The sequence below is a fragment of the Pristis pectinata genome, chromosome 32 (assembly GCF_009764475.1).
Source record: "Pristis pectinata isolate sPriPec2 chromosome 32, sPriPec2.1.pri, whole genome shotgun sequence".
In the NCBI taxonomy this organism is placed as follows: domain Eukaryota; kingdom Metazoa; phylum Chordata; class Chondrichthyes; order Rhinopristiformes; family Pristidae; genus Pristis; species Pristis pectinata.
Window position 1 is genome coordinate 6067917 of NC_067436.1, and position 26174 is coordinate 6094090.

General features: G+C 43.3%; 1 protein-coding gene across 1 annotated transcript in view; it reads left to right on the forward strand.

The window, feature by feature from the left end:
* ptpn9a (protein tyrosine phosphatase non-receptor type 9a) overlaps window positions 1-26174 on the forward strand; it is a 151715-nt gene that overhangs the window by 110214 nt on the left and 15327 nt on the right. Inside the window, exons 8-10 of the mRNA XM_052042463.1 lie at window positions 13837-13927; window positions 18157-18226; window positions 21678-21756. Coding sequence (XP_051898423.1) covers window positions 13837-13927; window positions 18157-18226; window positions 21678-21756 — 240 coding nt within the window. The remainder of the gene's footprint in view (window positions 1-13836; window positions 13928-18156; window positions 18227-21677; window positions 21757-26174) is intronic.

Here is a 26174-nt window from a genome sequence, read left to right on the forward strand (position 1 = left end):
CCCCCAGACTCTACCAGTCACTGACACACTCAGGGCAACTTACAGCGACTGATTAACCTACCAATTCACATCTTTGGGATATGCTTGGAAGCTGGAGCTCACAGAAGAAACGCACGTAGTCACAGGGAGAGCATGCAAACTACACAGGCCTTTTTCTGTGCTCTACCTTTCTATGACTCTGCAATTGACACCCATCCACCATCTTAAAAATTCACTACCTTCTAAATACATTGTACACCCTCTACAAAATGGTCTGCAATACTTTGCCAAGGCTTCCTAACAACATCTCTTAAACCTGCAACCTCCAATGATTGGAAGAGCAAGGTCAGTGTGCGTTTGGGAACACCAGTTCTCCCAATTATCCACTGCCAGTTAGGTGGGACTTCCAAAAATTTGGGCTTGGTCTCACCACCTTCAGACTTGCCTAGGGAACTTGAGTCAGAAAATGAGAATCTACAGGGAGATGTAGGGACACCACTCGGGCACATTGCCAATGCTGGGTTAACATGAACAGATGTTTAGAAAGAATCAACATGAAAGAAACGGTCAGGGAAACGTGACCAAAAACGACTTGCAGAGTGAGATGTTTCATCTACAGTGGTACAACCTATAATAGAACAGGGAGATCATAGAAAGTACAGCACAATACAGGCCCTTCGGCCCACAATGTTGTGCTGACCTTTAAACCTCACCTAAGACTATCTAACCCCTTCCCCCCACATATCCCTCTGTTTTAAATTCCTCCATATGCTTATCTAGCAATTTCTTGAATTGGACCAATGTACCTGCCTCCACCACTACCCCAAGCAGCTCATTCCATGCCCCGACCATGTTTTCCAGCCAAGTCCCTTGAAACAGGTGTAGAATGTCTCAAAAGGTGCATAAAATCCTTGCACTATCTGTCATACAAGCTGATTAATCTAAGCCTAACATTACACGGTGTGTGACAAGCATTCACCACCCTGGTGTGGAATTCTCCTAACTGAGGAGCAAATGTGAATAAAGCCGGGAGACCGTACCTACCACTGTAATATTAGTTGAAGTTTCTATTCCTGTCTGCATTAAGTTTCTTCTTTTACTTGTGTGTTTTGGTTGTCATGGTAACTAACAGAAGCTATGCATCTTGTAGTAGCAACATGAAGTGCTCCATTTGCACATTTTGCCAATAGTGACAGATGATAATGTGAAACAGAGTACTGCAGAGCAGGGTTGGCCACTCAGCTACATTGTGCAGACATTTACCACGGTACAACTCGAATTACAGGTCCACCCCAGCTTACAAATGCCTGACTTTATTTGGGAGCGTTTGGGAGACCGGCGAGGTGCATTTGCCAGTTGCTGCGAGGCTGCATGCGTCTTCTGCCTGGTGGGAACGCAGGTTGGTGCTGCATTTCCGACTTGAGAACTGTTTGGGTTCCGACCAGTTCACAGGGGCGGAACCTGCTGTAACCTGGGGAGGACCTGTATCTCATGTTCTTTATATATTAATTTTCACCATGTTGCAATAGTAATATTCATTCAGCATTTCTAACTGCGTTGGAGCAGATGTTGGTGAACCACCTTGAGCCACTTCGGTCCAGGACTTTCTCCAGAAACGATTGATGAATGATGATACATTTCCAGTTCCAGGGAGTGGATAGTTTGGACGACTGGTGTTGTCTTGCACCTGCTGGCCATGTTCTTCCAACTGGTGGAGATTGCAGGTTGAGGAGAAGCTGTTAGGAACCCCTTGTAATTTATTGCAGTCTGCTGTGTATGGTACTCCCTGTAGCCATGAGGCAGTGAACCTTCAAGCAGGGGAACGGGATGCCAGTCGATCGGGCTACTTTATCCTGGATGGTGTCGAGCTTCCTGAACATTGCTGCACATCCTGGCAACCGGAGAGTACTTAATCACCCTCCTGATGTGCCCCATGGAGGGTGGAAAAACCCTTTGGGAGTTGGGGGCTGAGCCACTCACAGCAGAATACCAGGTTTCTAAACTGAACAACACTGTGCAGGCCTTGGTGAGTAAATGCAGCCTGGTAACACCGTAGGTGACAAGTTCACTCACTTTACCCAAGACTGAATGTGAAATGAGAGCATGGTAAATGTTATGAAATGAGAGCATGGTAAATGTTAAACTTCAATATAGCCGGGACGTTGCTGGAACCCATACACTTTGATGGATCTGGTGTACTTGGCCATTTCTTAGCATGACGTGGTGTGAATCGAATTGTCTGAAGACTGGTTTCTGTGATGGTGAGGACCTCACAAAAAAGCCAAGACGGATCATCTAGTCAGTAGCTTGGGCTGAATATCGTAGCGAATGCCTGCATGCATTTTGCATTCACGTGCTGGGCTCAACCAATATTAATGGAGCCGCCTCCTGTTTGTCCTTGAATTGTTCAGCACCTTTTTCATGAATCGATACGGCAAGGCTGCAGTGGTTTGATTTGATCTGTTGTTTATAAGACCTTATGATCAGACCATAAGATATAGGAGCAGAATTAGGCCATTCGGTCCATCGAGTCCGCTCTGCCATTCAATCGTGGCTGATTTTTTTTCCAACCCCATTCTCCCACCTTCTCCCCGTAACCCTTAACCCCCTCACCAATCAATAACCAATAATCTCTGCCTTAAATACACCCAATGACTTGGCCTTCACTGACTCACCACCCTCTGGTTGAAGGAATTCCTCCTCATCTCAGTTTGAAAGGGACGTCCCTTTATTCTGAGGCTGTGCCCTCGGAGTATGGGATGACTGAGCTTAATCTGCAGTGTGTGGACATTGTTGTTTCACGTGAAAATAACCCTATACTACAGCTTCACCAGTTTTAGTTGGTGCAGCTCTTGGCATTGTCTTCCACACTGCGTAGAGCCATGATTGGTCCCTTGCTGTTAATAATAGAACGAGGGATATACCAGACTGACATTACAAATGATGATAGAACACAGGTCTGCCGCTGGTGGTCCAATGCCACATGGACGCTCAAGTTTTTTCTGAATCTCTCCCATTTGGCACACAACAGATGTAGCAGTGGTAGCACTGAGAAAGTCTGTGGTCTGGTTAATCAGTGCCCTTCCTGCGGTTTTAAATGATTTATGATGCCCCCCAAAGAGCTTCAGGTTCCATCTGTAGTGTGCTGCTTGACGGAGTGGCAGGTTGTTCTGTCAACACAGCAGGATTGCCAGCTGTACCGGTGTGTGAATGGGCAAAAAAGGCAGGAGAGTTTTCCTAGGGAGAACCCCAGGGCCAAGTAGACTTGGGCTCACTTGCAGCTCCCAGAAACTGATTTTTGAATTGCTGTAATCTACAGGAAGCTGCTTGGGGCAGGAATATTGTAAGGTGGAAAGAAATAATTAATTAAAACTGTTGATGTCATTAATCTTGCAAACAATAAGAGAGACTGAAATATTGATAATGCACACTGATGAGAGATTAATTCATTTTCAACTGGTGGTTAATCAGACTGTATAAATTTTATGAAAAATATTGTAAGTTGACAAAAACACCTTTGATATTCTTCTGTTGAAGAAATGGTACATGCAACCCCCATGTTATGGGGAGGTTGCGTTCCTAGAAAATGGTCCGTATCACGATTTTCCATAACGCAAAGTCGTGTCATCTGCGCGTATGTCAAGAAATGTGAGTTGAAAAGAATAAATTCTGTGTTTATTTACTTTTTCTCACATAAATTTCACATCAGCAATGTTTTATTACCTATCCCAGAGTTTTGGGGAGTGATTTGTGAATTCCGTAAGGACAAATTTCCATTACCCGAACTGCCATAACGTGAGTTGTAATAAGAAGCCCATCCTGTGAGTCACGGTTATTGAAATTGGAGGCCAGTCATCGCAGGACTTTGATCATTCATTTTCTCTCTGATTCCAGTTCTTAACTTGCTTGAAGTACTGCACAACAGTTCAAAATGACTGTGAGTGAATTCTAAGTTGTTGAATGTTTAGCAAATTATTGAGCTTTATAATGCACGATATCCATGCAAATATAAAAAACTGCAGTTGCTAGAAATCTAAATTAAAACTGGAAGCACACTTGAACATACTGGATCAATCAGCATTTGTGGAGAGAGAAAGAGTTAATGTTTCAGGTCAGTAACACTTTGTCAGAACTGGAAAAGTGAGTTGCGTTTTTCCATGTGTGACGGATCACCTTTTACGTTTTAAGGGAAGCTAACATGTTTGTTGAAAGATCCCTGTTCATTTACACAGATCGTTGTCTCTCTCTCTCCCAGTGAATTGGCATGTGTGGCAGGGCGTAACACCAGCTGCACTCACTGCCTTTTACTTAGTTCACTGAAGATCTGAACAGCCGGCATGTACTTTTGGGAGCCTGGTGTTGAGCACAACAAATTCAAGCTGAAAGAATAAAGACTGGTAATCTGGCCTCCCATTGCAACAACAGTCTAATCCATTTATGTTTGAGCCAAATAGTAACCCAATTTCAGGAACATGTTTTGCATGTTCTGTCGACAACAACCTGCATTAATGTAGAATAAAAACAGACATTACTGTAAACACTCAGCAAGTCAGACAGTATATGTAGAAATATACAGTTGATGTTTCAGGTTGAAGACCCTCTATCAGAACTGAGAGGGTGAGTTGCTGAGATATGGGGGAGTGATGGACAGAACCAGGAGAATATTCACCGTTTGTGCAACTCACTTTTCCGGTGCCGATGATCTTTGACCTGAAGCATTAACTTTTTCTCTTTCCACAGACACTGCCTGGCCTGTTAAGCATTTCCAGCATTTTCTGTTTTCATTTCAGATTCCCAGCATCTGCAGTTTTTTTGATTTTGTACTTGTGCAGTGTATTTTATATAGTAAATCATTCCAAGGTGCTGCAAGGAGAGTTATCTTAACAAAATTTGACTGTGGACCATGTAAAGCAACATTAGGGAAGAGGTTTATAGCAGCATCTTCATGGAGAGATGCACCATATTTTAGGAAGGGAATTGCAAAGGTTAAGACCATGAGGTATAGAAGCAGAATGAGGTCATTCAGCCCATCGAGCCTGCTGCACCATTCCGGCTGGGTTTGTTTCAATCCCATTCTGTAAGACCGTAAGATGTAGGAACAGAATTAAGGAGCTGATGGGCATAGGGGGATGAAAATCAAGAACGCACAAAAGGACCACACAGGTGCAGCAGAGACAGGGATGCTGCCTCACAACTGCAGTGACCTGGGTTCAATCTTGGCTTCCAGTCTGTGTGGAGTTTGCATGCTCTTCCTCTGACTGCATGAGTTTCCCCTGGATGCTCTGGTTACCTCCCGCATCCCAAAGACGGTTAGATTGATAAATTAATTGGCCTTTGTGTCTGGAGGAGTGGATGGGAATGTAGATAGAATAAAATGGGATCAGTGGAGGATTAGTGTAAGCAGATAGTTGATATGGACTGAGTGCCAAAGGTCCTGTTTCCGTGCTGTGTGACTTAGACTAAATTGAGGGGAGAGGGGAGCACGAGTGATCTTGGATGCTCGTTGAGCTGGAAAAGTTAATAAGAATTGGGAGGGGTAAAGCCATATGAGGATTTTGAAATAAAAATTGTGAAGCAGAGATACCCAGGAGCCATTGTAGGTCATTGAGCACCTGGGTTAATGGTGAGCACAACAGTGCAAATTAAAATGGGAACAGAATTCTGCATGTTGTTTCATATTTACATAGAGAATGGGGAGCCTTTCACACATCCCTGCAGTGACAAGGTGAAATCGAGAGGTGGAGCAGCGTCTCATATTTAGGGTCATAAAACAGGCTTCCGTGTCCCTACAACAGAATTCTAAATCCATGGTTTAAGTCCAGGTGGTGTTGGCCTCTCAGACCTCCAGTGGGCTGCAGTCAAGGGAGAAACACAAAGGTTTACAATCAGTTGCTGTGGTGTGAAAGTAACTTGTGATGTCCATGGATGTTCATCTAACTGCTGAAGTTCAGCATCATGATTGTATGTAACCAGGTCAGATAGACACATGATGATAATTGCCTCCAAGTTGGTTTTGATTCATTCCATTCAATTTCGAAACAATTCAGTGTTACATTTGAGAAAAAAGCAGGGATAAAAATTGCAAATTCTCCGATTCAGTCAGGTGCTTCATGAATTAGTGGGTTCATTGTATGTTTTAATTTTTTTTAACCCATTGATAACAGATTGGTTCCACTGTCTTGCCTATATTCAGGTCTTTATGTGAAATGACAGCAGGCCTTTCTGAGGACCTAGTTCATTATGCAAGAATTCCTAACCCCCACTTTCACAATCCGTGTTCTCACTGAAAACCAAGATCAAGTGAGCAGAAGGGCAAAAGCTTGCTTGATCTTGAGTTTTAGTAGGAATATGGACCATGAAAATGGGGCCTCATAATCCTGCTGATCTCTTAGGTTTTAAGCAGGAAGTGTCAGAAAGGTTATCGCAGGGATAACTGGCTTGTGGCAGCCCAGTGTTCATAGTGACGTCGCTTTTTGGTCTCTTGCCGGCTCTTCCTATCACGGTGAAGCAGAATTCACCAAGAGTTGGATTGTTCACCCACCAGTAGGGAACGTGAGCTGGGTGTAGGCCGTCGTGAGATAGTTTGGTTTTACCCTACTGATGATGTGTCATTGCAATAGTAATCCTGCTCAGTACGAGAGGAACCAGAGATTCGGATATTTGGTGTACGTGGTTGTCTGACGAGCCAATAGTGCATGGCTACCATCAACAGGATTATGCCAAACTCCCCTCTGAATGTTATGGTTTAAAAGAAGTCAGCAGTTCATACCATTTCTAAATGGGGAGGGGAGCATAAATTTATGTATCAAAATGCTGATGCAAAAGGCATTGTAACTTTATACAACCAGCTAGTTGCTACAGTAGGTCTGTTTCTGTTCTGCTTTGTATGTTTTCATACATGGGAAAAGTATAAAATAAACCTTTCAAGTGGTAGTTTAAAGCATACTCTGTGTTGAGCGGCTGGACTTCCACAATGGCAGTGTGCATAATGCAGCTTCTAGGAATGGGCTTGTTAGTTCAAGTTCAGAATCAGATTTATTATCACTGGTTTATATGGGGGAAGTTTTTACAGAATCTTCAAGAGTGTAATAATTATCTGAAATGATAATTTGAGGATCCTTTCCACCAGGGACCACTGGAGTCAAAAGGTGTTCCCCTTACTATACTGACTCATGTGAGTAATTGTTTACGGTTGTGGAACTCGTATCATTGCTCCCTGGGCAAAATCAGATATCTTAAAGTGCTGTTTACTTTCCATCTGATTTTGATATTGTAACTCAATGACTCCAGAGAGATCCGTGTCCAAAGGGATGATACTTTACATCGCTATTTCCGTATTGTGAACCAACACTTCAGTGTGTTTACACAGCACTGATAGACTCTGCTAACCTGAACGATTTTTACATTTTGTTTTGCAAGTGACATTCTTATTTTGTTTTCTCACTGATAGCTGCCTGACAGGAGCCTCCAGGGACCACTAGTTTTCAAGCAAGTTGCAAGCTTGAAGCACAGAGTTGATCACTGGCTGTGATATGGTCAAAGTGTAACATTGCGTTTCTGTGTAAAATCTGGCTGTCCAAAATTTCTGATCTTGGGCGTTTAGTTTTATCTATGTATTTCTGAGGTTGAAGGGTATATGGTATAGAGTATCTGAAAATACATCAAACTGTAGATGCTGAAATCTGAAACAGAAGCAGAAAATGCTGTAAGAACTCGGCTAGTCGAACATCATCTGTAGAAAGAGAAACCAGTTAACGTTTTGGGTCAGGGACCCTTCCCCAGAACGGCAGTTATATCACAATCTGAGGAAGGTCCCTGACCCAAACCGTTAACTGGTTTCTCTTTCCACAGATGCTGCTCGACTGGTCGAGTTCTTCCAGCACTTCTGGTTTTGGTGTAGTGTCGTTCCCTGGGATTGCATTGTCAATGTTTTCTCACTTCCTGTTGTGCTCTGCACTCTATCCCAATAAAGTTGTCGGGCATGTGAGTAACCATCCTCTACTGTATCCATCTGTATTGGCTTCATCTTAAAACAAATATCATAATGTTAAATTTCGCACAGGAACAGACCCTTCAGCCCATCATGTCTGTGCTGACGACAATGGCAGTCTAATTAATCCCATCTGCCTGCACGTGGTCCATATCACTCTATTCTCTGCCTGTTCGTGTGTCTGTCTCAGTGCCTCTTAAGCATTGCTATCATCTCTGCTGCTACCACCTACCACGATCCAGGCACTGACCACTTTCTGTGTGTAAAACAAAACACCCGCCTTGCACAGCTCCTTTAAGTTTTCCCCCTCTCACCTTAAATCTATGCCCACTAGTATTTGACATTTCCACCTTGGGTAAAAGACTCTTCTACCCTACCTGTGCCTCTCATAATTTTATATACTTCTATCAGGTCAGCCCCTCAGCCACCGACGCCTCCAGATGAAACAATCCAAGTTTGTCCAACCTCTCCCTGTACCTAATACTCTCTAATCCACTTTAATAAACCTCTTTTGCACCCTATCCAAAGCCTCCACACTCTTCCTATAGTATGTGACCAAAACTGCACACAATACTCCAAATGTGGCTTAACCAAAGTTTTATACAGCTGCAGCTTGACTTCCCAACTTTTATACTCAGCACCCTGACTGATGAAGGCAAGCATGCCGTACACCTTCTTTACCACCCTGAAGAAAAACACGATGATGCTGGAGGAACTCAACAGGCCAAGCAGCATCTGTGGAGAAAAGCAGGTGGTCGACGTTTCGGGTCAGGACCCTTCTTCAGGACTGAAGATAGGAAAAGGGGAAGCCCAATATTTAGGAGGGAAAAGCAGAGCAGTGATAGGTGGACAAAAGAGGGGAGGCGAGGTGGGCACAGGGAGGTGATAGGTAGATGCAGGTAAGAGATATTGATAGGCAGGTGCGGGGGAGGAGGGGAGAGCAGATCCACTGGGGATAGGGGATGAGTTCCTCCAGCATCATAGTGTTTTTCATCTAGATTCCAGCATCTGCAGTCCTTTGTTTTTCTACCACCCTGTCCACTTCTGTTGCCACTTTCAGGGAGCCATGGACTTCCACATCAACATCCTTCAGAACATCAGTGCTCTTAAGGGTCCTGCCAGTTATTGTATCCTTCAAAACCCAATTGTTTCAGAAAATATTAACTAGTCCAAAAAGTCAAACGTGAAAGAAATCAGAGTTGGCTGTCTGGACTGGGACTTGTTTTCTGTGTGGTATTTGTTCAGCAGGTCTGCCTGATCTCATATCTCCCAAAATATCCTCGTGAGGCAAGTTTGACAAGTATTGTCTCACCACAAGTGGCATAAGTCCATACCAGCCTGCTTTGTGTTCTTGCAGATGGTTATACAATGGGGCCCTTATTTTATGTGCCACCTGTATTGTGTTCTCTCTGGACTGCTCTGCAGGAAGAAAAGAATAATATTTCCTGGTGCAACGGGAGAGCATGGTGCTGACTTTGATTTGAGGGGAATGTGAACTTTGGATGTAGAAGTCTGGCATGACTAATGTCGGCTCTGGCATTTCCGAGTGGCAGAGAGAGGAGGCTCTGGACCAGAATCAACTTTCCTTGGTTTGCCATCGACCAGTTGGCATCTTAAGACGGGGATTTTTTTTGTTGTGCTTACACTAGTTGAAGTGTGTTGGTAACATTGTATGATCTGGTTTATTTTAGAATGAATTTGTTTTCCCCCTCTTTCCGTTCAATGGAATCATGGCTTGACAAAGTATGGAGGATGATTTTGGCTCATCATACCTTGTCAAGCCTTTGACGGCATTCTTCATTTGGTTCCACTGCCCTCCTTTTCCCTTATATTTAAAATAAAACCTCCCATCAAGTATTTATCCAAGTCCCTTTTGAAAGTTACCATTGAATCTGTTTCCACCATCCCTTCCAACACTTTCCAGCATGAATTGGAAGCAAGTGTTCTTCTACTTCGTGAAAAAAAACAACATAAGTTTTAAAAAATCCAGTTGTTAATTACTAGATATTCTGTGTATGCCACAATCATTGAGGTGGGGGTTTAGAGCTCCCTACTTGATGTGTACTTGCTGTGTGGTTAGAGTGGTGGGTACCTAGTAATCTTGGGAGCTGCATAATTAGGTAGCTCAATCGGTTGTGAGTTCATAGTGTTCGTAGTCATAAATGTGCTGTTATGTAGAGTTGTGCAGTTCAATTTGGTTTATGTGCGGGATGTGAGTCATGCAGCACAGGAAGAGGCCCTTCAGCCCATTGTGTATGCTGGCCAGCGTATCCATGCTAATCCCATCTACCAATACTTGGTTAGTAACCTTCTGTGCCTTGCCAATTCAGTGCTCATCTTCTTAAATGTTGTGAGACTACCTACCTCCACCACTTTCACAAGCAGTGTGTTCTTGATTACAACCACCCCCGGGGGGGGAGGGTGAGAAAATTCTTCCACAAATCCCCTCTGTCCATTATTTCTTAGCTTATGCCCTCTGGTCTTAGACACCTCTGCTATTGCCATCTGCCTCTTGATGTCTCCTGTAATTTTGTACACTTCTGTCAGGTTCCTCCTCCATTCCATGGAAGTCAAACCAGAGTCTCCGGTCTCTCCTCATATCTGAAACATTTCATTGCAGCCAACATCCCAGTGAATCTCCTCTGCACTCTCTCCAGTGCAATCGCATCCTTCCTAAAGGTGGCAACCACAACTGCACACAGTATTCCAGCTGTGGCCTAACCAACAGTTAGTAACGTTCCATTAGGACTTCCTGCACTTTTCTATCCCTGGCTCATTTAAGAATCGGGATCAGGTTTATTATCTCTGACTTAACTGATGTGAAATTTGATGACGTGCATTTGATAAGGTTCCCCGTGATGGGCTCATTCAGAAGGTCGGCAGGCACAGTATTGTAGTGGTTAGCACAATGCATTTACAGCGCCAGCGACCCGGGTTCAATTCCAGCCGCTGCCTGTAAGGAGTTTGTACGTTCTCCCCGTGTCTGCGTGGGTTTCCTCCGGGTGCTCAGCTTTCTTCCCACATTCCAAAGACGGACGGTTTCGGAACTTGTGGGCATGCTATGTTAGCGCCGGAAGCGTGGCAACACTTGCAGGCTGTCCCCAGAACACTCTCTACGCAAAAGATGTATTTCACTGTGTGTTTCGATGCACATGTGACTAATAAAGATCTTGTAGAGTGGTGAAGAAGCCAGAAGGGATGCTATCTAATGAAGGCAAGCATCCCTTCTGGCTTCTTCACCACCCTATCTACGTGTCCAGCCACATTCAGAGTCATGGAGAGATACAGCACAGAGATTGACCCTTCAGCCCACTCAGTCCGTGCTGACCATCAAACACCCATTTATACTCATCCTACATTAACCCCATGTAAGAATCAGGGTCAGATTTATTATCACTGACTTAAGTGATGTGAAATTTGATGACGTGCATTTGATAAGCTTTCCCGTGATAGGCTCATTCAGAAGGTCAGGAGTCATGGTATCCAGGGAAACTTGGCTGTGTGGATTTGGAATTGGCTTGCCCATAGAAGGCAGAGGGTGGTTGTAGATGGAGCATAATCTGCCTGGAGGTTGGTGACCTGTGGTGTTCCACAGGGATCTGTTCTGGGACTTCCTGCTCTTTGTGATTTTTATAAATGACTTGGATGAGGAAGTGGAAGGGTGGGTTAGTAAGTTTGCAGATGACACAAAGGTTGATGGTGTTGTGGGTAGTGTAGAGGTGAGGGTTACAACGAGACATTGATAGGATGCAAAGCTAGGCTGAGAAGTGGCAGATGGAGTTCAACCCGGAAAAGTGTGAAGTGATTCACTTTGGAAGATCGAATTTGAAGGCAGAATACAAGGTTAATTAATGGCAGGACTCTTAGCAGTGTGGAGGAACATGGGGATCTTGGGGAACAAGTCCATAGATCCCTCAAAGTTGCTGCGCAAGTTGATAGGGTTGTTAAAAAGGCATTTTACATGTTGGCCTTCATTAGTCGGGGGATTGAGTTCAAGAGCCATGACGTAATGTTGCAGCTCTATAAAATCCTGATTAGACCACAATTAGAATATTGTGTTCAGTTCTGGTCACCTCACTATAGGAAGGATGTGGAAACTTTAGAGAGAACGCAGAGGAGATTTACCAGGATGCTACCTGTATTGGACAGCATGTCTTATGAGGGTAGGTTGAGTGAGCTAGGGCTTTTCTCTTTGGAGCAAAGGAAGATGAGAGGTGACCTGATAGAGGAGTGCAAGATGATGAGAGACATAGATCGAGTGGACAGCCAGAGACTTTTTCCCAGGGTGGAAATGGCTAACACAAGGGGGCATAATTTTAAGGTGATTGGAGGAAGGTATAAGGGGGATGTCAGAGGTAAATGTTTTACGCAGAGATTAGTGGATGCGTGGAAGGTGCTGCCAGGGGTGCTGGTAGAGGGAGATACATTAGGGACATTTAAGAGACTCTTAGATAGACACATGAAGGATAGAGAGATGGGGGCTATGCAGGAGGGAAAGGTTAGATAGATCTTAGAGCAGGATAAAAATGTCGGCACAACATTGTGGGCCAAAGGGCCTGCACTGTGCTGTTATGTTCTATGAAATTTGTTGTTTTGCTACAGCATTACAGTGCAAAAACATAAAATTACTATAAATTACAAAAAATAAATAAATAGTTCAAAAAGAAGGAATAACGAGGTAGTGTTTATGGGTTCATGGACTGTTCAGAAAGCTGCTCCTGAATCTTTGAGTGTGGGTCTTTAGGCTCCTATTCCTCCTCCCCAATGGTAGTAACCAGAACCAATTTTTAATCTTCCCATCAACTCATTCATTCATTGCCACGGTAACTGAACAGAAACAGCAACTGTCCCGTTTACTTTTTAATTGAGCCTTAAGTCCAAGTACCCAAGAGAATAGGAGCAGGACACCAGGCCCCTCAAGCCTGCCCTGCCATTCAGTGTGACCATGGCTGATCTACATCGGCCTAAATTCCTCCAATTCCCAATAACCCTCAAATCCTCAATCTTTCAAATATTTATTTATCTCCACCATAGGTAAATAATGGAAAGATCAATGAATTGGGGGTGAATGAATGAGCTGAGTATTTCAGAGCAAGGATGCAGCAGCTAATACTTTGGTGTAATTGTAATTTTTTGCTAACCCCTTAAGATTTAGTCAAATTTTCTTACATTTCTATGAGTTGCATTGGTATTGGTTTATTATTGTCAATTGTACCGAGGCACAGTGAAAAACTTGTCTTGCAAACCGATCATATAGGTCAATTCATTACACAGTGCAGTTACATTGAGTTAGTACAGAGTGCATTGAGGTAGTACAGGTAAAAACAATAACAGTACTGAGTAAAGTGTGACAGCTACAGAGAAAGTGCAGTGCAATAAGATGCAAGGTCACAATAAGGTAGATTGTGAGGTCATAGTCCATCTCATAGTATAAGGGAACCGTTCAATAGTCTTATGACAGTGGGGTAGAAGCTGTCCTTAAGTCTGGTGGTAGCCTCCAGAGACACCCACCCATCAATATAATCCTCACTGCTGCAAATGCACATTGCTATTTTATGAAAGATTTTACCAGCTATCACATTATTGGGCATTTGCAACAAACCTTAAGACTATTCTCAGCAGACCGAGGTATGTGTTCCTCTGAGACTTCTGTGGGGTTCTAATGCAAAACTCAATGTCCAAGCACATTCTGCAATAGTCAGACCTTCCTCCTAGAGGAAGGGGGAGGGGGGATATAGTTTGCCCCCACCTGCTGCTAAAAACTCTCTGATAGTTGGCTCAGAGAATGAGAAATGGAGTGATATGTATCCTTCTTAAAAAGATGGTAATTTTTCTCCAATAGTTTTTTGTTCTTTCTTTGCCCATAGACAGCCGTACAACCAGCAGAAGAATCGATATGGGGATGTACTGTGCTTGGACCAAACCAGAGTAAAGTTGAAGTCTCTCAATCATGATGAGGTAAGAGAACTCTAAAACCTTCACACTGGGCTGAGACGTTACCTGGTTCCAGGTTGTATGGATGAGGATGGTTTGCTTTTATATTTTCACTCTTAATTAATTTCCCCATCCCTCCAAAATGTTGGTCTTTTGTCTGTAGGGTAGCCAGAATCCAGTTCCTTAATCACCCCTCGGACCATGTGCCAGGCTTTACTGTGTTGGCTGGTTTTAAATTTCCACAGGTCTCCTCACTTGCTTCTGGAATTAAAACACCTGCCACTCTTGGTGTTCTTGACAGAATGTCGAAATTCTTGCTGTCTCTGATACCCGTGGTAAAATACCGACTGAAATCAAATCAACGGTGTGTCAGTACAGTGCCAATTGCATCAATAAATGCTTTTAATTAACTTTAAAGCCCAACAAGGATGCCTTTCTTTAGTCCAAATAAAAAACTTTATACAAGTGTTTGTTTAGGGTTGGAATGTGTACTGATTAATAGCGAAACACAATGTGTACATCAGTGCATCAAATTACTGGGCAGTCCGAGAGACTTGTCAAAGCAGAGTGTTATCTGTGACACTGCCTATTGTTTGTAATTGGGCCTTATAAGTAGTGAACTGTGTGGAGCAATGAGAACACTTAAGAATTCAAAGTCTTCTTGCAACTGATTAAACAAGAACAGGTCTTTATTCAGTGTTAGAAGTCCCTTCCGATACTTGAAAGACTGGAAGGTGGGAGTTACTGTTCTGTGTTGATGAAAATTTCTGATTTTAAAACAAAAATCTCTAAAAAGTACTCAAAACCAGAATACCCTTAGAGGAACACCTCAAAATCTTCGGCATCCCAACGTGCCTTGGCACTGTAAATTACCAGTAACGTTGTAGTTACAGTTGCAATTTGAGCAAATGCAGTGACTCTTTGAAGGCACAGTGAGAGGCGTGGCAAAAGCCAAATACTGTGTGCTGGACATCCGAAATCCTAGGGCAGGCCTGGTAGTGTAGCTGTTAGCGTAACGCTTTACAGCGCCAGCGACCCAGGTTCAATTCCCGCCGTTGTCTGTAAGTAGTTTGTACGTTCACCTCATGTCTGCGTGGGTTTCCTCTGGGTGCTCCGGTTTCCTCCCACATTCCAAAGACTTAAGGGTTAGGAAGTCGTGGGCATGCTATGTTAGCGCCAGAAGCGTGGTGACACTTGCGGGCTGCCCCCAGAACACTCTATTGGAAAGGATACATTTGGTATCGGTATTGGTTTATTACTGTCACTTGTACCGAGGTACAGTGAAAAACTTGTCTTACATACTGTATGTACAGGTCAATTCATTACACAGTACAGTTACATTGGATTAGTACAGAGTGCATTGATGTAGTACAGGTAAAAACAATAACAGTACAAAGTAAAGTGTCACAGCGACAGAGAAAGTGTGTTTCGATGTACATGTGACTAGTAAAGATATCTTATCAATGCTGGAAGTGCTCAACAGGTCAGGCATCATCTGTGGGGAGAGAAATGAAGGTGATGTTTTTGGTCAATGACCTTCCATGAGGAGGGTCATAAACCTGAAACATTAATTCTGTTTCCCTCTCCAATCTGTACCAGATGAATATTTCCAGAATTTTCTATTTATACTTCCATGAGGTGAATGACTATTTGCATATTTTTGTTGATAAGGAAAGAGTGAAGGACTTTGACCAATTGCAGAGGGAGAACTCCCTGTTTTTCTGGATGTGTTTCCTCTCAGTAACATTCACTTATTCAGACCGTCTGTTGACACCGCTCTGTTAGTCTAAATGTTGCAACACTGCCAGTGTCGGATGTGGATCAGGACTCACACCAAACAGCCTATTTTTATAGGAAAGTAAGTCTATTTACTCAGAAATCCAGGCCTATTTAAACAGTGCAATACAGCAGTCTAAAGAGTCTTTTTATAGAGTCTCGTAGAAGAACGTGACTGAAACCACATCCCAATAAAGCAGAGTGATTTCTTCAGCAAAGTACGGTGAGTGGAGGATTGTTACCTACAGGTTACCTGTGTGAGGTCAATCCCAGTTGTACACAAGAAGCATGTTTGATGGCAACCACCCAATCTCTTCCGTCTCTGGCTGGAAACAGTGATGTCACTCAAGGAGGCCTCCTTTAAGTCAGTGTTGACAGTGTCCCTGACTTGGGTTGCCAGCTTCCCAAATCTTTGGAGCTATTTGTTGGTAAAGGTAAGCACCTGGCAACCAGTTCTGCTGCCAGTCGTTCACACTTCCCTGGTCATCGGCAATATACTGTGCAAACTGTGAGCTTCATGTCAACAAGAAATTTCATTGCACACTGGTGTATATGGCAATAAACTATTCTGAATCTGAACCACCTTTGTTGATATTCCCAAGACTAAGGCAGTGGACCTGGACAGAAAATACAGGTCAAGAAACTGAATAAAACCCCAGAAGTAGTCGGACTCTGGTCAATATTCATCCCTCAGCCAGCCTTTCTGAGACAGATGATCAGGTCATCGCCATGTTGCTGTTTTTGGGAGGTTACTGTGTTGCCTTCATCATAACGGTGACTTAAGTACAAAAATACATTGCGATTTTCTCAAAGGGATGTGAAATGCAAGGCTTTTCTTTGTCCAAAAATAACGTCAAATTAAGGTATCTTGTGTTAAGGGCAGATTACCTGGGATCTCATTCCCAAACCTTCTGTTGCTTTGGCACCTTTTTGGCCCAGTTGTACAATTGCATCTTCCTCAGTTTGTTGTCAGTCTGATCCTATCTTTTTTTTGTCCCTGTTGATGCCTGTTTTGTCCAGTTGATACTCTAATTCAACTTCACATTTACAGCACTAAAATTAACAGCTGAACTCCATTTTACCTAATGTCAGTCAAGATTTTGAAAAGGAATTCCAATGCCTGTCACCTGAAAGCTCAGTGGCTTTAACAGCAGTGGTGACTCTAGATAGAAGCCATGTTCACTGTTTACAAGAACCATAAGCCAACCCTGCTCCACCTCAACCAAGACAATACTTCAACTAAGCCATTCCAAAATACAACCCCCAAGTCAAATTTTGCTCAGATTCTTTCTCCAAGGTTACTTGGTCACTTGCATTATACCAACGTATAAAGATACTCTTTACATCAAGATGCTGGATTGACTGAAAGTGCATCATCTTCAGTAATGCAGTGCTGACTTCTACTAGGAAGCAAAGGGATCAGCAGTGACACATCATGGGGTTTCAATGATTTTCTCTTAAACCGTGTAAATGAACTCTACAGTGTGATGGTAGAAGTTCCACTGAATGTTCCCACTGTCTAGATTAGTTCAAGGAGACTCGTGTGAGACTGTTTCACACTACAGAGGGGTGGTATATTTGGTTGGCAAAATGTTGTCAGCTATAATCAATGAAACCTGACTAACTAAATCCCACCCATGTCCTTAGGACGTTTCAAAGTTTTTGAATTTTAAAGTCCGTCTTAATAGAGGCAACTTACACACCTTAAAGTATTAACAACAGAGCTGAACTTACTGCTCTGGAAAAAGTTAAAGGGGTCCTGAGGGGCAAGTTTTTCTCACAGTGGGTGGTGGGTGTGTGGAACTAGCTTCCAGATGAAGCTAGACCCAGATTCCATTGTTATTATCAGGAAGCTTGAGGGTTTTAGTAGGGCAAGTGATCAACTTGTCCCATCATCCTTTGGTTTTGCTGGGATCGACCTTGAGGAAAAAACTAGATGCTCCGTGTCTTAGCTTTGGTTGGTTGAGTATTGTACCAGATAGTACAGACAGCGCACTTGGATCCTGCATGTGATGTAAATGTCCCTATGATTTTGAAATAAAGCATCATCAGTACAGCACTCCTTCAGCATTACAGTAGGTGTCAAATCCAAGTTATGAGCTCTCTCCTTGGTGTGTGGGTTGTTTCCCCATCACCTTCCAACTTTAAGATTGTCTCCACTGGCCACATAATCAGGTACAGTTTAATAGCTGCAGCTGTCACTATTAAGACACAGCAAGTGATAAACATATCAATTGACATGTTGTAAATTCAGATAAATTAGTATTAAAAAGTATATTTAATTATCACAGGAAATAAATGAAAAACTCTTATTATTTAAATTATATACTGTTGCAATATTTTCATGATATCTAATTTTGGAGTGAACCGGAACTTTGTGTCTGCAAAGATTTTCAATAAAATATTCCTCCAAAATTAAATTATTTAATTATGATGTTTGCGTGCTGGAGTAATTTATAATTTTGTTCTTCCTGCAGAGAACAGATTATATCAATGCCAGTTTCATGGATGGTTACAAACAAAAGAATGCCTACATTGGCACACAAGGTCAGTTCTATGATTTCTCATTTCATTGTTTTGAAGCAGGAAAATAGAGCCTTCCCTTCACAAAGTGCGAGACCATCTAATTATTTGACATAAAGTAACTGGACAATGTGGCAATGATGCTGGATTCATAGAGATTGAGAGTTTTAATCCACCGTGACAAACTGGCAAATTGAACTGGGAGATCTGTCTAAGCCGAACAAGAATGTTATCCATTGATCAAAAATGCAAACTCTTTCATCATCAATCTTTAACATAGCTTGTGTAATTGACAGGATAAACCCACCAGAGCTTGGAAGTAAAGGGTCAGGTTGGTTTGGCCCTGCAATTTCTCAGTGTTGATTTTTAAACCCATGAAGTTTCCCATCGTGGGTGAAAAAAGCTCAAGGAAACTCCTCCTGACTGCCACACCATGCCCTCAACTGATGAATCAGTGTTCCTCCCTGTGAAATACACTTCGATGAATATCTGAGGAAACAAGGGGTCGAGGACTTTTATTAAAGGTGACTTTGTACTGTCAGTACCAACTGAGCTGGCGACTCCATTAGATTTCTGTGTCATCAGTGAAATGAGGAAGGATGCCATCATATGAATCTATTTATTCAGGAATATCCTGACTGACACTCAGTCTGTTCCCTCAAAACTGCAAGTAAGTATCACACTCAGTCATAGAACTATCTGACTGAGCGCTTGGAGGACACTGAGCCAAATGTGCCAACTCCTCGAGGAACAATCCTGTTAGTCCCATTCCCCCAGTCTTTCCTCATAGCTCTGCCAAATTACCTTTCTTTCACCCCTATCTAATTTCCTTTTGAAGGCACCGAATGTTTCACTGGTCTTACAGGTAATTCCAGATCATAACTATCTTTTGTTTTAAAGAAAGCATTTCTCATACTCGTGTCTTTTGCCCAGAATTTTAAATCTGTGCCCTCTGCTCCTTGAACTACCTGCTAATAAAATCAGTTTCCCATATTTTCTTGCAATACAGGAGTCAGCTATTCAGCCCATCGAGTCCACACTGGCTGTCCGTGCAATCCCATTGCCCCATTTATTTCCCTTTATTTCCCTGAAACCTTCTCTCTCTCTCTCTCCCCCCCCCTCTCTCTCTCTCTCTCTCTCGCTCACTCTCTCTCTCGCTCTCTCTCTCTCTCTCGCTCGCTCGCTCGCTCATGCCCATTACCATCTCTCTGATTCTCCCACCAGCCATTTACACTGGGGATAATTTAAAATAGCCAATTAACCTAACAAGCAACATGTCTTTCCCTTTATGCACCTCAACTAAGGTCTTATTCACCTCCAGCAATTATCCTCATGACCTTCTTTGCCCCAAGAAGAACCCTGGTTTCTCCAACCCTCATCCTTGGAAGCATTGCAACCAACCTTCTCTTGCACCCTCTATGGGGCCTTCACATCCTACCTGACGTTAGGTAACCAGTATTGGATGCAGTATTCAAGTAGTAATTGACCCAGTGTTTTAGATCAGTATAATATCTGTGTTTTTGTACTTTATTGGCCAATCCCAGCACCCTGTTTACTTTACCAAATACTCTCACAACTTGCACTACCACCTACAAGGATTTATACCCTTTTTAGAACCATGCCTCTTAGAACATAGCTGCAAGCTGACCAAATCATGTTAGGATTTGACCAGATGTGGTGCAAAATCTAAGGTCACAAAGAACAATGTCCACCAGCTGAGATCTTAACTGATGTCAAGGAACGTGGTTTCGGTAATTGGAGGAAGGTCATTGCAGTTCAGGAAATCAAACATTTTAACCCACTTCATTATCAGGGGGCTATTCTTTGACAATTCCATGGTATTCAATTCACAACTGTTCGAAGACTTATACAGCACGGTAACAGGCCCTTCGGCCCAACTCATCCATGCCGATCAATACATTTTCTCAACCATCAGTAAGAAGGTAATCCATTAAGGAAGTCATAAAAACAAAATGCTGGAAGCACTCAGCAAGTCAGGCAACACCTTTGGAGAGACACACAGAGTTAACGTTCAAGGTCAGTGACCTCTCACTGTTGTTTCACAGTTCCAGAATCCACAATATTATCCTTTAATATTTAGCATTTGAATCACCCCGCTCCAGTGTCAATTGCAAGATCTCAGACCGTCGAGTTCCAGCTTTCCCAGGTATCAGTTTCCCTCCATATCTCCTCCTTGCTTGGAATGGCAACTGCTCTGTCCGAGACCGCAAGAAACTGCAGAGAGTTGTGGACGCAGCTTGGTACACCACAGCAAACAGCCACCCGTCCGTGGACTCTGTCTACATTTCTCGCTGCTTCAGTAAAGCAAGCAACATAATCAAAGACCCCACCCACCCCAGACGTTCTCTGTTCTCCCCCCTCCCATCGGGCAGAAGATACAAAAGCCTGAAAGCACGTACTACCAGGCTCAAGGACAGCTTCTATCCCACTGTTATAAGACTATTGAACAGTCCCCTAGAACGATAAGATGGACTCTTGACCTCACAATCTACCTTTGTTATGACTTTGCATCTTATTGTCTGCCTGCACTGCACTTTCTCTGTAACTATAATCCTTTATTCTGCATTCTGATATTGTTTTCCCTTGTACTACCTCAATGCACTGTTGTAATGAAATGATCTGAATGGATAGCATGCAAAACAAAGTTTTCCACTGTACCTCGGTACGTGTGACAATAATAAACCAATTTACCATCCCTCCCCGAAGATGAGTCCTCTGCGAAACCCTGTCTACAAGGATCAGCGGCAATGCTCGCAGCCAGATTCTTGCCAAGCAAGACTTCAGTGTTTGTGTACTGGTCTTGTATTATTTTCCCTGCCCTTTCAGGTTAGGTCTGAAGTCTGTTGGACATCCTTGTTCTTGAGTTCAGTGGGCTGGACACTGAGGCTTCCTGTCTCCAGTGGCAGCTTTTACAAGTCCCCAGATGCCATTAATTCATTTAACAGCTCGGAAGGCATCTGTTATTGAAGTTAGGGCAGCTGTTTTAGCCAAACACTATTACCAGATCCTCACCCTGGCTGTTGTATTCATTTCAGGCCCACAGTCTAATTGGTTAAAGAATGAGTTCTACTTGGGGAACACAGCAGGACTCACCATCAGATATCGCTGGTTAAACTGCAAAAAGTTTGTTCTTTTTCTCTAAAGCATGTCCCCAGGAGCTGGTGAAGTTCCTGTACACCTAGTGCTCTCTTCCTTCCAGATCGCAGAGGTCATGAGTTTGGGAGGTGCTGTCAAGGAGATCCTGCTTTATAGATACCACTTGGTTCATTTGATGCTCTGAACTGGCTGGAAGGTGGGGGATTTGAGTTGTTGACTTTGGGCTTTCCCTTGCCGAGATTACAAGGTGGGTTGGTGGGGAGATCAAGTATCTTGTTCTGATGCTTTGGAATAATCAGCCACTTCTCTGTTATAAAGTTCATGCTTTCAATCTCAGCCCTTCTATTTTCTATTCTAGGACCACTAGAAAAGACGTACAATGACTTCTGGAGAATGGTATGGGAACAGCATGTCCTCGTTATTGTTATGACTACAAGGTAAGAGGAATTGCTTCAGTGAGAAATAATGCACTTAACAGCCACGTTCATCTTGGTCCATGTAATCCTGAAACTTTAACCTCTTGTCTCCAGGAAATGTTGATGTTTTAGCTGTAAGTGGTATTCTGGAGATCACATTTGTTTCCACTTAGTGATAAAAGCAAAAGCACTTTACAGTGGTCACATAAGTAAAACTTTGCTTGAAAGTAGCTCTTTTGTTCTTTGGGTTATTCTTCACCATGAGTATTTAGAATGGAATTTAATCTCATCACTGGTCTTGCTCTTAATTCAAGTAGGGAGTTAAAATAAGGTGTGGTTAGATAACGTTTGCAAATTTTAAAAGTTAACTTGATGGAACAAAGTACTTTGAGTAATCTTTTTGATTTCCATTGACCTTGATATTTATACATAACAAAATTTTTATTTAAACAGTATGTAGGAGTCCCACAGATTCTACTGTTCCACCCTGCAGGAAGATACCCCCCTGGATCCTCATGGTTTACAAGAGCACTTTACTCAGACTTATCTAGGCATTATAGTCATGTTGGCCCTTCCTCCTACATATCAAAGAGCTAAATATTGGTGATGGCTGTGTCCAATACCGTCGAGACTGTACACTTGCTAGTCCCTGCTAGTGGGAGCTTAGGGGTAATGTATGTTGTGGATTTGGCCTTGGGAATGTTAGTACATGGCCAGCCACTGCGAGAGGTGCTTCATGAACCCTACCAATGAGGCTAAAGAAATTTGGCATGTCCCCTTTGACCCTTACCAATTTTTATTGATGCACCATAGAAAGCATCTTGTTTGGATGCATCACGGCTTGGTGCAGCAACTGCTCTGCCCGGGACCGCAAGAAACTGCAGAGAGTTGTGGACATAGCTCAGCACATCATGGAAACCAGCCTCCCCTCCATGGACTCTGTCTACACTAATCGCTGCCTTGGTAAAGCAGCTAAAATAATCAAAGACCCCACCCACCCCGGAAATTCTCTCTTCTTTCCCCTCCCATCGGGCAGAAGACACAAAAGCCTGAAAGCATGTACCACGAGGCTCAAGGACAGCTTCTGTCCCGCTGTTATAAGACTATTGAATGGTCCCCAGTACGATAAGACGGACTCTTGACCTCATAATCTACCTCATTATGACCTTGCACCTTATTGTCTGCCTGCACTGCACTTTCTCTGTAACTATAACACTATATTCTGCATTCTGTTATTGTTATTACTATAATTTACAAAAATAGTACTACCTAAATACACTGATGTGATGAAATGACCTGTATGGAAGGCATGCAAAATAGTTTTTCACTGTACCTCGGTACATGTGACAATAATAAACCAATTTACCAATTTCAGAGCTGATATGCTTTTTCAATGTTTCCTGTTGTTCTACCACTTCCTGAAGGATAATTTGAAGAATAATTGTGTTGCCCCGTGTGCCTTTGTCCATCCAGGCAGTGCAGATTTCTCTTTCCTTCCCGAGAGCAGGGTTCCTACGTACCATCCATTCTCCAGGGTGCTCCTTGTTTGCCTTCACCCCTCAGGACTGCTCCCAACATCGCTGGCAGCTGTGTCCCTCAAACCTTGCATCATGAAGCCTCCTTCATTACCTCATCATCTTGGCCTCAGTGCAGTGGCCGAGTGTTTCTAATAGAGTGCCGTGCACTTCTCTGGGTTGACCTTGCTGAGTTCTCGCTTTGTATGCAGTTTGACCCAGTTTCCTGCAAATGCTGGATCCTCGTTGGCATGGTGCCACTTTGAACCGGTTCCAACATTGTAGCAGTGAAGAGTCCGTAAACCTGAGGCTGACTAGCATTAGTTTTGATTATGTACCACCACAAACCAGCCCAGTTGCACGTCATGCATTGGGAATGTTAGTACATGAATCAGAGTCAGAGTCAGTCAGATTTATTATCACTGACTTAGATGACATGAAATTTGTTGTTTTACAGCATTAGTATAGTGCAAAGACATAAAATTACCATAATTTACAAAAATAGTGCAAAAAAAAACGAATAACAAGGTAGTGTTCATGGGTTCATGGACCGTTCAAAAATCTGTTGGCGGAGGGGAAGAAGGTGTTCCTGAATTGTTGAGTGTGGGTCTTCAGGCTCCTGTACCACCTCCCCGATGGGAGTAATGAGAGGAGGCCATGTCCCAGACGCAGATGGTCCATAGTGATGGATGCCACATAGTGATGGATGCCACCTTATTGAAGATGTCCTTGATGGTGGGGAGGGTTGTGCCCGTGATGGAGCTGGCTGAGTCTACAACACTGTGCAGCCTCTTGCAATCCTGTGCGTTGGAGCTGCTATACCAGGCTGTGATGCAACCAGTCAGAATGCTCTCCACTGTACATCTATAGAAATTTGCAAGAGTCTCACAAATACAAATGACCAACCACTGCAGGAGGTGCTTCATGAACCCCACCAACCAATAGTAGACCACAGTTAATACAGGAATGCTTCTGGCTGAGAAGTGCTTGGGTTGTGAAAGATACAACATCAATAACACTTCTGCCACTGGGAACAGCCCTAGCAACTTCATTTAAGAGAGTGAAACATTTTGCCACCACCAAGTCTCTCCCTGTCCATCTTTAGGATCTCCGTTGAAGGTGATATCAAACCCCAGTTCTGGAAGCTGTGAGGAAAAAGGCTTCCAGTACAAACTGCCAATCTCTGACGTGGTTCCCTACACACAGAGGATACTTACCTGCATCCTGTACCCTCACCAGGAGTGCTGCTGGACTGACTCACATTTTAATGGTGATACCGGGACTAGAGGGCTTTAGTTAGAAGGATAGACTGGGACCTTTTTCCCTGGAGACTGAGGCATGACCTCACAGAGGTTTATAAAATCTTAATGGGCATAGATAAGGTGAATGGTCACAATCTTTTACCCAGGGTAGGGGAGTCTAAAACTAGAAGGCATAGGTTTAAGGTAATAGAGCAAAGATTTAAAGGGGACCCGAGGGGCAACTTTTTCACACACAGGGTGGTGCATATATGGAACAAGCTGCCAGAGGAAGTGGCAGAGGCAGGTACAGTTACAGCATTTAAAAGACATTTAAACAGGTACATGGATAGGAAAGGTTAAGAGGGATATGGGCCAAATGTAGGCAAATGGGACTAGCTCAGGTAGGCATCTTGGTCGGCATGGATGAGTTGCGCCGAAGGGCCTGTTTCCGTGCTGTATTACTCTGTACAAAACTAAATCCTGATGGCTCTGCTGACTATTGAGTCCAGGCTAAAACCACTCATGCCATCCATGTGAAATTCAAACTTGCATTCTCCAGCTGTTAAACGAAAGTGGCGCAGGATTCACAACATTAAAAAATCATGTTTAAAGTCAAAGTTGAGTTTATTGTCATCTGCACAAGTCCATGTGTGCACAGGTGCAATGAAAAACTTACTTGCAGCAGCATCACAGGCACATAGCGTCATCAGCATTCACAATAAGAACATAAACACAATTTTTACAAGAAAGAACACAATTAGAGCAAATAAAAAACAGAAGTCCATTTGTCATAGTGTTGCTAAACTCCAGTGATTAAGGTTGTGCCAGTTGGTTCAAGGACCAAGTGGTTGAAGGGAAGTCACTGTCCTTGAACCTGGTGGTGTGGGACTTCAGGCTTCTGTACCTCCTTGCCAATGGTAGCTGCGAGAAGATGGCACGGTCCGGATGGTGGGGATCTTTGATGATGGATGTTCCCTTCTTGAGGCAGCGCCTCCTGTAGATACTACCCATGGTGGGGAGCAATGCACCCATGATGTATTGAGCAGAGTCCACTACTCTCTGCAGCTTCTTACATTCCTGCACATTTGAATTGTTGTACCAGAATTGCAACCAGTCAGGACACTTTCAACAGTACATCTGTAGAAGTTTGTTGGAGAGTTCAATGACAAGCTGACCTCCTTAATCTAAGGAAGTAAAGACGCTGGTGCGATTTTCTTGTGATTACATCCATGTGCTGGGCCCAGGACAGGTCACCCGATATGTTAACGCCCAGGAATTTAAAGCTGCTGACCCTCTCCACCGCTGATCCCCCAATGTAGGCTGGTGCATGTTCGCCCTCCTTCCCCTTGCTGAAGTCAACAATCAGCTCTTTAGTTTTTCTGACGTTGAGCGAGAGGTTGTTGTTGCAGCACCACTCAACCAGGTGTGCTGTCTCACTCCGGTGAGCTGACTCATCACCACCTGTGATTTGTCCAACAACAGTGGTGTCACCGGCGAATTTGTGTATGGTATTGGAGCTGTGCTTCGCCACACAGTGATGTGTGGTTTGAAGACAAAGAAGCAATTAGAGAAAATGCTTTAACTCTGACAAGTTAACAGTAACTGTTTTTTCAAATGTTATGAATGATATCCACTGAACCTGATTTGAATCAGTCACATCAGAACAATCAGCCTTTCTCATTGG